The sequence below is a fragment of the Pleuronectes platessa genome, chromosome 1 (assembly GCF_947347685.1).
Source record: "Pleuronectes platessa chromosome 1, fPlePla1.1, whole genome shotgun sequence".
Taxonomy (NCBI): domain Eukaryota; kingdom Metazoa; phylum Chordata; class Actinopteri; order Pleuronectiformes; family Pleuronectidae; genus Pleuronectes; species Pleuronectes platessa.
In genome coordinates this window covers 15128257-15140006 of record NC_070626.1, presented here as the reverse complement: position 1 = coordinate 15140006, position 11750 = coordinate 15128257, and the positions used below count along the sequence as shown (strand labels likewise).

At 42.3% G+C, this 11750-nt stretch overlaps 2 protein-coding genes across 6 annotated transcripts in view; one reads left to right on the top strand and one right to left on the bottom strand.

Annotated features, from left to right (window-relative positions):
* kif26ba (kinesin family member 26Ba) overlaps positions 1-616 on the bottom strand; it is a 79501-nt gene extending 78885 nt beyond the window's left edge. The window contains exon 1 of the mRNA XM_053427467.1: positions 133-616. Coding sequence (XP_053283442.1) covers positions 133-192 — 60 coding nt within the window. The 5' untranslated portion in view covers positions 193-616. The remainder of the gene's footprint in view (positions 1-132) is intronic.
* A 3974-nt stretch (positions 617-4590) lies between these two features.
* On the top strand, positions 4591-10977 carry si:dkey-127k13.1 (PWWP domain-containing DNA repair factor 3B). Of its 5 annotated transcripts, none has more exons than XM_053428722.1 (14): positions 4591-4978; positions 5671-5841; positions 6595-6917; positions 7013-7280; positions 7503-7640; positions 7747-7817; positions 7945-8021; positions 9183-9243; positions 9346-9421; positions 9548-9598; positions 9708-9949; positions 10120-10341; positions 10466-10554; positions 10640-10977. In XM_053428722.1, the coding sequence occupies exons 2-14, from the start codon at positions 5835-5837 to the stop codon at positions 10734-10736; spliced, it is 1722 nt and encodes a 573-aa protein (XP_053284697.1). In that variant the 5' UTR covers positions 4591-4978; positions 5671-5834; the 3' UTR covers positions 10737-10977. The 5 variants fall into 5 exon arrangements, with proteins under 5 accessions (XP_053284697.1, XP_053284724.1, XP_053284715.1 ...); XM_053428749.1 differs by having other exon boundaries at positions 4594-4936; positions 7539-7640; XM_053428740.1 differs by having other exon boundaries at positions 4594-4936; positions 7506-7640.
* Positions 10978-11750: the final 773 nt, after the last annotated feature.

Below are 11750 nucleotides of genomic sequence, written 5' to 3'. Positions count from 1 at the left end.
GAAGAAGCTACAGCTTCCAGAGGGTGGTGTGAGGATGGAGTGCATGCAGCACTGAATGGGTGATAAGTTTTTACGTCTGCAGGGATTATAGGTAACAGAGGAGAGCCCAGAGCCGTGGAATGAATAACCTACCCCATATTTTCTGCTCCGGCTGCTCACAGACCTCTCCTTGGTCCCAGACAGTGAAGTCATGTTGGAGGTGAGAGATACGGGAGGAGGAGGTGAGGAGGAAGAGGAGGAGGAGGAGAGGAGGAGAAAGAACCTCTGCTGCTGCGTCACATTCAAAAGAAGAAAAGAGAGAGAGCGAGAGAGACCACCGGATCGATTTCAATTAACCACACGCCCCTGCAGTTTGCGTCTTCTCAATCTGGAAACAGCCTCACACCACTTCCCCGTGCATGTGGAAACCAGCTACATCCCCCATTCCGTCGCCAAAATAAAATAAAAAATAAAAATCCTCAAAGGGTTTGTCTTCTTCTGTCTGTTGCCTATGCAGAGAGCCCCTGGTTCACCTGTAAAACGCGGGACGCAGATGCACGCAGGTTGTGCGTAAAAGCAGACCGCTCCCTGTCAGCGGAGTGAGCTCTACGCTGGATGGATGAGGCTCAACTGCGCTCCGGACTAGGCACCGCACTCAGCCCTGCCTCCCTCCATCAGCGCTGCGTCTCAGACTGCCCAGGTACAACACAACAAAACAAGAACACCACGAGAAGAATCCCGACGCACGGCTCATTAGACCCATTAGATGGTGTGTGGTCTATGCGTGGTGCAGCTGAAAGTCAGCGCCTGCTTCTGGCTGAGTGCGGTTGAAATGTGTCTGTCCCTCCTGTTGACTTCCCGCCGCTCCGCACTCCGCTGAAGCGAACTGTGGACTGAGTGCGCAGAGGGGCGCACATCTGGATGAGGGCGGGGCCACCCTGCCCCTCATCCGCCACAGTCCAATACGCATCCAGAGGTTCCAGCTGAGTGGCAGGTGGCCCGCTGCCTCTCCCAAATGACAGAACTAGACTTCTTCTGTGGAGACTTGGTAAATTACCACAGGATGTCATTATTAGGATGATATGTTAAACGCAGACAGAGTCTGATAGACCTGTACTGTAGGGGGACTCCATGGCTGTAGCATTGCTGTCAGTGAGGTTTTGCCCCACACAGTTAAATGTATCATTTTAAGACTGATTCCACTATTTCAACATGGAGGAAAATAGGAAATTTCCCTGCTGTCATTCCACCTGTATGTGGAAACATGATCACATCTGCATAGGTCTGATTAACAGTCAACTGAATGAATGAAATGAGGGGAAATCCCAAACGACTTAAGCATTCTCACAGAGGTCATCTCTGGTCCTCTGTGCAAAAGCCGTTAATTTGTCTATGTTGACTTTTAAACTGTTTTTGGAATGCAGGAGACGGCCCTGCTTTCCGTTGACTCACTTCAGTGTTTTCATGCAGGAGGCTTTCGAAGTGCTAAAAGGAAGTGTGAGAGTGGTAACACTGCGCCCTCTGCTGGTTGCTGCTTTGAATCTAAGCCCCTTCAAATGCAAGAAATCAGCTTTGCTCAGCCCACTGACTGTATTATTATTATTATTAGGGCCCGAGCACTGACAGGCACTGACTGACTGACAGTGAGGCCCTATTGAAATTGTAAAGATTATTATTATTTATATTTTTCAGGCAAATTAATTGGCTTTATGAGGGCTTTAACATGTTAAAATTCTTACTAAAGTTTGCAGAAAATTATAGAGTGGTGAAAATTTACTAATTTATTCATTTATTTACCCCCCGCGCAGAAATGAACGCCTCAAGCCGATTGTTGGAGGCTAGATTGGGATCATATTGTAAAGCTCTGGTGATGGAGGTTGTGGGTCAGTGTAATAAATATTGTCTTTGCATGTTGAATTTGATGGATGTGTGTTGACGTTTTAAAAAGGCACTGATGATAATTATTATATAACCTCTTCTCAGTTAAATCATATGCTGATAATAATTGAGCCTTGAGCCTGAGAGTGAAATGCTCCTTCCTAATACCCACATGGAAGTGAGATTCAGAACTGGTTATTATTATTATTATTATTATTATTATTATTAATAATTATTATTATTATTATTGTTGTTGTTGTTGTTATATGCTATATACTCAACAATCAGTCTCCACATAGAGCGGTCAGCTGCCTCCTCCTCAATGATGAAGTGGTTGGTGAGCATGCCAGCATGAAGCAGGTGGTTATCAGGCTGGGCCAGGACTCAGGTCTTCAACCATGTACTTCATGTTGTATGATGGTATAATGGGAGTTGTAGTCTGAAAGGAGCTTCATCATCTCAAAGCCGTCCAACAACCCACTGCATTCAAAGTCATACAGAGACTTTAGACTACAGAAACAGGTAGAACACCTCTGACAGAGAGAAGAAGAGTGACATGTTTAAAAACAAACCCTTTTGATAAATGGCTGCTGTGTGTCCGTTCACGTTAATAATATGAAAACTGATTCGTTAAGTTCAGCGTTCGCTAAACATATGCACAACATTGTACTGTACAGCCACTGCAGAGGGGCCGAAGAGCCGCGGGTGGCCGAACCCTGTGTGGAACCGAATTTCTATGGTGTATTGGACGTTTTTGTGGCAGCAGTGTCCATCACTTTTAGCTGTCCCCTGGAAACACTTCCATTGTGTTGTGGCCTCTTCTTGCTGCGCGTTTGGCTTCTTGCTGCGCGTTTGGCTTCTTGCTGCGCGTTTGGCTTTTTGCAACGCGTTCCGGTATTTGCTGCGCGTTTCTCTATTTGCAGCTCGTTCCGGTATTTGCAGCGCTTTTCTCTTTTTGCAGCGCGTTGCTGTAATGTGTTGTGTTGTGTTGTGAAATGGATGAAGATGTTTTTTTACTTTGCTGGTGTTTTGTCAACTTGCATGTGTTTTCTTAAGTTGCCGTTCGTTGAGCTTTCAGGGCCACCGTACTATATGGATGATGGGTACACAGGTGTAGCGATGGTGGATACTTGCGTATACAAAAAAAAAAAGAGCTGTTAAAAGACCTACCTCTTACATAAGTAACCGTCAAGAAGATAAGCTACAGGTCTATTAGAAGAATTTAGATAAATCATTAATATTAGAAGAGAATTTCCTTATCTAACAGAGAAACTGTCTCTGTTTACACCTTATTCCTGATATTGCTTAAAAACCCAAAGCAAAGAATTAAATCATTTCAACATGCATCAGTAGACATTCAATTATCTGAAATAGTTGTAATAAAACATGCACTTGTCAAAGTGCAGGTGTGCTATGTCTTGAAAAACAGCTTTCGGATTCCTATCACTTGTGCACATGTACCAACTGTAGGCAAGCCAGCCCTGTGTGAACAGTCATGCGGCGGCTCGCACAGAATTTGTGCTTCCGACTCAGGTGTGTTCCTGACGTACACTGCGACTGCGGTGATAGACTGTGGCAGGGGCGTTTGTAGGATTGAAAGAAAGGGGGATAGGCTTAGGGTTAGGGTTTGCGTGCGCATTTGGGGCTGCGGATATCCATGTTTCACACAGTTCATAGATTTGGTTCAATCAGAAAGAGTGTGATTTTTCTCTGTATCTTTGCTTGCATTCATTCAGTATAAGATAACAGAAGAGACAGAATTTCAGGGTCATTGTGAAATTTGACAACACAAATATAAACTTTTATATTAATATATTAATACATTATATTGTATTATAAACAACAACATTCTATAGGCACTGATATTATTGTTTTAAAATACTAGAGATAGATATTAATGCAAAGAATAGAGAGCTGTCGATAGTTATTTCTTACATTTCAAATTTGCTCGTTCACACTCTTGCTTACTGGAGACATTTTCTAACAAAATAGCTAGCTAGCTAGCTTAGTGTTAACATAGCTCATTACAATATTCCCTTTCATTTGCCTCAAGTAAACCTAAATTTAAGCAGGTAACAATCGTTAACAACTACAGATAGCCACATTCTGTAACTACCTGTACTTACAATTTCACTTCGTGCATCATTTAAAAATAAAGCACCGCAAAGTAGAGGAGGAGAAGAAAGAACAATATAGAGGTCAGAATCACCCCGATTGTGGACATCATTTATGTTTATTTTTGTCGACATGAGATGATATGCTATCAGTACAGCTTATTTCAGACTCTTTTTTAATTTTTTATTATATATTTTTATTGTTTTATATAGCTTACAATTTGTCTTCCTGTGTGTGCATCTGTATGCAGTCCAAAAGTTCTTGGGGATGCATGACAGTTTGCTTGTGTATGTTGGGGGGCGCCAATTGGAAATCTCGCCATTGCCAGGGCCGGCCCTGGTCAGACTCCTTCACACTGGACTGAATGAAACTTTGCAGCAACCTGTGGTAGAAACAACCTTTTTCAATCCATAATTTTCAATCCAGCAGTAAAACAGTAGAACTAACCCTGATGAGTAACATTGGTTAATCAGGGACTGAGTCATGTTGCAGATATCAGACTCGCAAAAGACAAATGCAGAACTAACTATCTTGAGTGGATTATTTCCCCTTTTGTTATTCTTCCGTACTGACACCTCATAAACATGCTGAGTAGTACTTTGAGTACAGTCACATCCTTTATGACTCAAAGCCACGATAGCAACTGACAGAGAATCAGTCAGAGAGACATGGTGCATAATTATAACCATTGTTGAGGTGGTTCCATCCTACTTATTCCGATAGGTGGCGCTGAAGGTTTTTAATGCTGGTAACGAGCCCTGAGTACTGCCATCAAAAAGAAAGCAGTAGAAGTAGTAGTAGTAGTAGTACTTTGTGCACCGAGTTTGTTCCATGTTATTCAGGGCTGTTTCCAGGGGAGTTTGTTGAATGGAGTGGTGAGCATAATCTTTCCAATGATTTGAAAGAGGCAGGTCGATGAGGAGGAGTTCATGGATCTTTAAAGATCGACGCACGGAGTCTTGAGGTGAGCGGAAGTCGGGAGATACCTACCTAAACTGTGGGCTGGGTGAGTGGCCTGGTCATGGATCGATGTCAAATAAAATAAACGATAACAAACATGTGGAACACTTTCACGGATTGCTCTGCTGGTTTAGATACGATCAAGGTCTGCGTCGTGCCATGTTTATGTGTGACGCTAGCAGTAGCTGGATCGGACGTTAAAGGTCCGCGCAAACCGTTGATGAATGTTTCAGTACGTAACGTTAGAGCTCATACACAGTGGACGTTTAACTTGCATCGGACGGAATGCTGTGGTCATTGCGCAGGATTGTTGTTGCGGATGCGTTGGTTTACTAGCACGTTTGCTAGCAGCTGGTTGGCCTTTGTTGCCTCTGTGCAGCCGCCGCCTGCATAACTACGACAGGTAGACTCGCTGTTTAGCTTGATGTTCATACACGTCTGACGCTGTTTGTGCAGATGTGTATGCTTCTGCTCGCTCGCCCTTCTGTCAAAACCTGAGTTCAACCGCCACGTTGGTAGCAGCGATGCTATCTTAGACACGATCAGGCCACTTACTAGCTCAATAACATCTGAGTTAATGAGCTCCTTGTTTGTTATTTGAGAGGCATGTTCCTACATGGTCAATTTAATGGAGTAACTTGATAATAATAATAAATGTAGTGTGTAGACGCCACTTCGAGTCAAACAAGGTGGGGCCCAGACGCTGAACAGCATGTATTTGTAATTATTTCCTTTCAGCTGCCAAACCTCTCTACCTGTCTGTCAGCCCTGGTGTCCTGGAGGTCTCATTTCCTCAGCTGAAGGAGATCTGTCCTGATAAAGGCCACCTCTTGGATGCTTAAGTGGAATCCAGATCCAATGAACCCAAGGGAAGTCTGTCCAGCGAGGGGACTACACCAACAATGAAAGGTAGTCCAACATGCAGCTCTTTTGTTCGCTCCCTGACTCGTGTGAGTGTTTAAAATGCTCTTGGGAGGCCAATAAATCAGGGTGCTTCTAAGGAAAAGCATCTCTAAGCCCCTGGTCGGATCTGTTATTTGCATCTTTCCTTTAAGATATGATCGCAGGGGGTTTGTCTGTTCACAGCTGGTATTAAAATGTGTTCCAATTAAGATTGTGATAGGATTTAACTTTCCTGTTCTTTATGCAAAATATATGTCATACCTGTCCATGAACACCAAGTGATGATGTTTTAAACTCAGAAAATGACAACGTTTCTGTGTGTGTTGGTACAAGCGAGAGAGATGGAGAAGCAGAGCTAAGCGGAGTCAGGGGGGGCTGAATGGATGAATGCGCACAGCTCTGAAGACAGATTTGACTCATCAAAGACAATGATCAGTCATTATTGGGTTATCAGAGTTGATATTGTGGCAGTCACTGAAAACAAATGACCCCATATAGAATCTAGTGAGATTACATTTCAACAGTCACAGGGCAGATACATCAGCTGAGTAGCCTGTCCTTCATTTGTAGCCCAGGACAGATTTTAATCTACACAGCAGTTAAAATGTGGCCACATTTGTCTCGGACCCCCATTTGGGTTCATTCAGACCTGAACTTTACTCTGACCACTTGTGATCGAATCACTGAGGACGGATGTTACTACCTATTCTGATTTGGATCTAAATGACAGTACAAATTTCACTGTCAATGACCTTTCAGGTGGACGTTGGAAAACAAGAAAAAGGAAATGTATGAAGTCACCAGCAAAGAAAGTCACCTCAAAAACCGCTTCGTCTCTGGGATCAGAGGAATCAAACGCTGTGCTAGGAAGTGATTCGGACATTGTCACCCAGTTCCCAGCATGTTCCTTACTGAGTACTCCAGAAAGACTCAGGAGACGGACAAGACAGGCTAAAGATTTCTGCTTGACCTCCACGCCAGTACGCAGCTCCTCCACTGACAAGCTGACCAAAATTTCAAAGTCGCCTCCTGGAGCAAAACAGGCAGAGCTAGAATACACTGAGGTCATCACTCAGTTAAAGGTACAGTATTTGATCATTACTGACAATTGTTGTTTCTGCATGCAAATAAATCCAGTGATTCTAATTGAACTCCTTTTGCATCTGATCTGCTGTAGGCAGTAGAGGTTGATTTGCCATGCTGCAAACCAAAATCTCAAACCAAATCCAAGACGGTTGATGCTCCCCAGCCAAGACAACTCAGAAAAAGAGTGCAGAAGGAGCAAGCACAGACCTGCAGTGAAACCAAGGGTCCACAAGCCAAGCGCCAACGCGTCGAGACACAGAGGACCGAGAAAGGGACGTTGCAGAAGAATAACACTTCTCTGTCATCAAAACGATTAAGACCAATATTTGAAATGAAGATGCCTGATTCAGCAGAACAAGGTAATAACTCTGTAGTGTTTGTCTTATGTACAGTGAACACAATTCCTCCAAGTTTCTTTTAAGAAATTGTGTAATTTTAGGAGGTCTTCTAATTCTCTAAATATAATGAGTTGTGTTTTTTCAAAATAAATCTTGTCGTGTACGGACTAACTTCTGCAGGATTGTTCGCTCTAATTCTGTATTATTGTTGTCCCTCTGTAACCTCTCATCCCCATTCCCAAGAAGACGAGTCTTTATTGTCTTCGGATCTTTCAATAGAGCTGAGTCACCATGAAGAACAGCTGCCAATTCTGTCTTTCTCTGAAGATGAGGAAAGTGAGGACGAGGAGCTACCAAGTTTCTTAATGCAGATGGACAAAAGTGAGAAATGTATTTATTGAATGCAAATAACCCTGAGTTGATAAGAACTGGATTATGCAGAAATACTGTAGATCTAAAGTGGACTATTTGGCCTATTGTGTTGCAGAGCCTCCATCCATTACTGAAGGAGCGTTTGTGTGGCACAGAACTAGAAATTATCCGTTCTGGCCTGCATTGGTGAGTGTAAAAACCTGCATGAATCATTGATTTCTCATGATTCCTCACATTAGAAAAGCTTGAATTTGTGATATCTAATGCTTAATGATTGAAAAAAGGCTTAAATCCACACTATATTTTTTGGCAGGTAAAAAGAGTGAATCTTAAGCAGAAAAAAGCCAGCATTGTGTTCATCGATGACCCAATGATTCACACAAAAAAAGGGTAGGAAAAATTCGACGGATTTTGATTGTGATATATATAGTGAGGATCCTTTCTCAATAGAGCAGTTCTGTGGAATCTTGTTTTTGTTTTTTTATCTTTTCCATAGTAGATTATTCTACATTTAAAAAAACTAATTTCACATCAACCTATCTAATATGATGGTTGGACCAACTTTGACTCTTTCCCATCCCCAGTAATTCCTCCTTCATCAAAAATGGTTATTTGGGCTGTGTTTGTCATTTTTGTCCTTTCATTGCTGGCCACAGAGGAAAAACAGGAAAAATTCTCCTGGGGTCCTTCAGGGTTTTCTCAAAATCTTGTTGGGCCATCTCAGTTACCTGCTTTGCCATGTTTCCTCCAGACAAACTGAAACTTTAGAACAGTTTCACTTTCCGCCGCAGCAGCTTTACTTCATCAAAAAGGCTCTTCAACAATTCTCTTGTGTCAGAACACGGCCTTGTGAAGCCACTTGTTCATCACAAAAACTCTTCTAAAAAGTGTAAACTTTATCCAGGAACAGTCCTTGGAACTCATTAATTCAGCTGCATGTTTTAGTTCAACCACTGTGAGCATGTCCCTGTAAAGTAGGAACGCTGGCATGTCTTCCACTTAATCATATTTAAACTTCCTGCATTTGTTATGGCAATATTGCAATGACGCTATTGCAACACGACTGTGTGTTGCGTTCACTCTGACAATGACCTGACTGGCATACAGGCGGAAGTACCACTCTTAGGGAAACATCGGTCTACAATTTAGTTTTTTTTTTATGACAGACATATTTATATTGCTGTCATGAGAGGGTTTTTATGTATTTCTGAGTTTCTTCTTTTGTAATTATAATTTCCTCGTGGATTGTTAATGGCACGGAGGCTGCTTTGCCCACCCCAGCAGAGTCTCTGCAAATCATACTACTGGATTTTGTAGTCAGCTCATAGCTTTCAGAGATTGCCACAGTTGCATCTCAAAAAAACTAATGAAAGCCATTGAGGTGTCCTCTTCTAGTAGATGATATCTTAGGAATGTCTTTTATATCTGAGAGGATTTTATTAATCCTGGCTGCACAAAGCAAAATATTTAAAGAAAATGTTAGTTAGGAAATGCCTTGCACACTTTCAGATAATCAGGAACTGACGTAGTTGTGTGTTCCTCTTCTTTAAGGTTTTCTGTGCCTCTGAAAATCCTGAAGCCTTTTGATTGTGAGGAAGCCAGTGAGCTATTGGTATGAGTTACTCATAAAATATCAACTTGATTTTCTGAAAAGCAATATTTTCTCGACACAGTGACCAACTATCTCTGACCCTCCATATTGATTTTGTCACAGTGTAAAGCAAAAGAAAACTATGATGCTGTTATTGAGTGGTCGACGGCCCTCATAGCGGACTACAGAATACGGATTGGTGAGTATTATCCATTGTTGACAGAAACCGATGAAGAACACTCGTACTGGGATCCACCTTATGTAAACAGTATTGTTCTGATACCACAGAAGTATTATCAGTATTAATCTGGTTTTGTCTTTGTAGCATGTGGCTCATTTTCTGGCTCCTTCATCAAGTACTTTGCCCACGACATGAGTAAGTTTTGTTGTGTGACACTCACAGAATATAAATCTACTTGAGTACACCTGCAGCCCCACTCAGTCCGACTGATCCAATTAACTGGTTTGGTTGTTATTTGTTCCAGGCTATCCAGTGAGGAGGATGTACCCACAGACGGAATCGGAGAAACTAACCATCACCAGTGAGTCCATGTTGGGGGAGCCAGGTGACGATCTTAAGGATGTCAGCTTCAGTGATGAGCAGCAGAAGGTCAGCAGGAGATCAAAGCGGCTGCTGCCGGACCGGACTCATGCTGCCCACAATAAAGCCAATGAGAAACTCGTACATTTCATCGTCAAGCAGCACATGGTGGAAAGACGCCTTCTGGTATGATTTAATGAAGTCTTGTGTGTCACTAATGTAGTTCTTCATTTAAGTAAATGCATTCTCATTACATTAACTTATTTTGATAGGGCTTCACAAGATGATAAAGAAGCAAGCTCTCATCCTTGAATGAAGACATTCACTCTCTTGTACTCTTCTTACTCTCCCTACAGGCTGTAATCCGTGGGCGGCAGCAGTCCAGATGGCTTCACTCATTTCTGAGTGCCAATCGAAGACGGGTGGTGAACATGTACCTGGAAGATGACCAGCAGTTGGACCAGGTCTACTGCTACCTGAAGGAGCTCCACGAGCAAGAGATGGCCACAGCTCCTTGCCTGGCCGAGGTGAAAGCCATGGAGGGTGTCCCCTTCGTTCTGGATGTTCTTCTTCCCGAGGTGAGCTGAAGCTTCCACCATCCCACACGTGTGTTGTTGTTGTCTGGTCCTCAAGAACATTTTTGGGACCTAAAAGTCAGTTAATGAAATGTATGTGTTGTGATATTATTGTCTCTCTGTCCAGGCCATCATCCATGCCATTGCTGGTGTTGACAATGTTTCTGTAAAACAGGCAGAGGAAAAGTACTTAAAAGGACGTTGTATAAGCAACAGGTAAGATTTAATGAGTGAAACCATTAAAGGAATAGTTTTCGACACAAAATGATCACTAACCTTTTTTTTTTCTTTTTTTCTTCAGAGAAAGACAGGCGTTCGACTTGATGATTGAGCAACAAATAAGAAAAAAGCATCAGAACACTGCACTTGCATTATTGTCTGACTCAACAAAGTTATAGGTCTGATAATTGTAACATAAAGGAAAATATTTTTGTATTTGTCATGTTTTGTTTATAAGCATTGTAGCCATATCTCTGTGCTTTGCATTCCACGACAAATCATGTGTTCTGGATTTTACCTCTCAAAATCTGTTTCGTAAAGAAAGATCTCTTCAACATGTTAATAATCAAATGACCTATCTTTAATGCATACCTGTTTGCTGCCAGTACTGCCAATTTCCAAATATACCTGTCACTTATACTGTTGTCTGGGTGTGCTTGTTTTAAGAAAATCATTAATTTAGTAGTAAATTCATTCAATTAAGAATGAAGTGCCAAATAAATAAATACCTTCACTACATCATTAAATAATATAACATAAAACAAGTGATGCATGCACCCAGGGGCTGCTTTGGAGTTATACAGTGGGCTATCCCAAGTTACCTCCCACAAGTAAAGAAGTAAAACATGCAGACAGTCTGTGGTACTGTGAGCACATTGTTCCTTCGTGTCAGGTTGGTTATGTTCGGCTCCAGCAGCTGACAAATGTTTATTATTCCCTCTGATGAGGATCGAGATCTTTCATAAAGATCCTCATCAGAGAAGGTAAAGGGATTCTGTGGGTCTGATGACTCCTGTCCCCCTCAGAGACTCTAACATTCCACACCCAGCTCCACGGGGTCCTCTAAGAACGCTGATTACACGTCCCAAATGAATTGATTGGTCAGCGGGCGGAGCTTTTATACGTGTTGATCGCTTATCTCCAACTTATCCTGCTCCGGAGAAGGTTAGCTGTTCAGCACAAGTTATCATTGGCGATTTTTCCCGATAAGAAGTGAACAAGCTTCGCAGGATTGGAAACCCAGAATTGACCTTGAAGTTACCCTGATAAGTGGAAATCTGGCTTCTGTAGTACACAAGCCAACCATGCAGCAGGTGCTCAGAGGACCATAGACATCTGATTGTGCACAATGTTTGTATTCTTGGAGGAAAAAGAACAAAGTGGTATATGCACGTTTGAGTGCAATCATAATT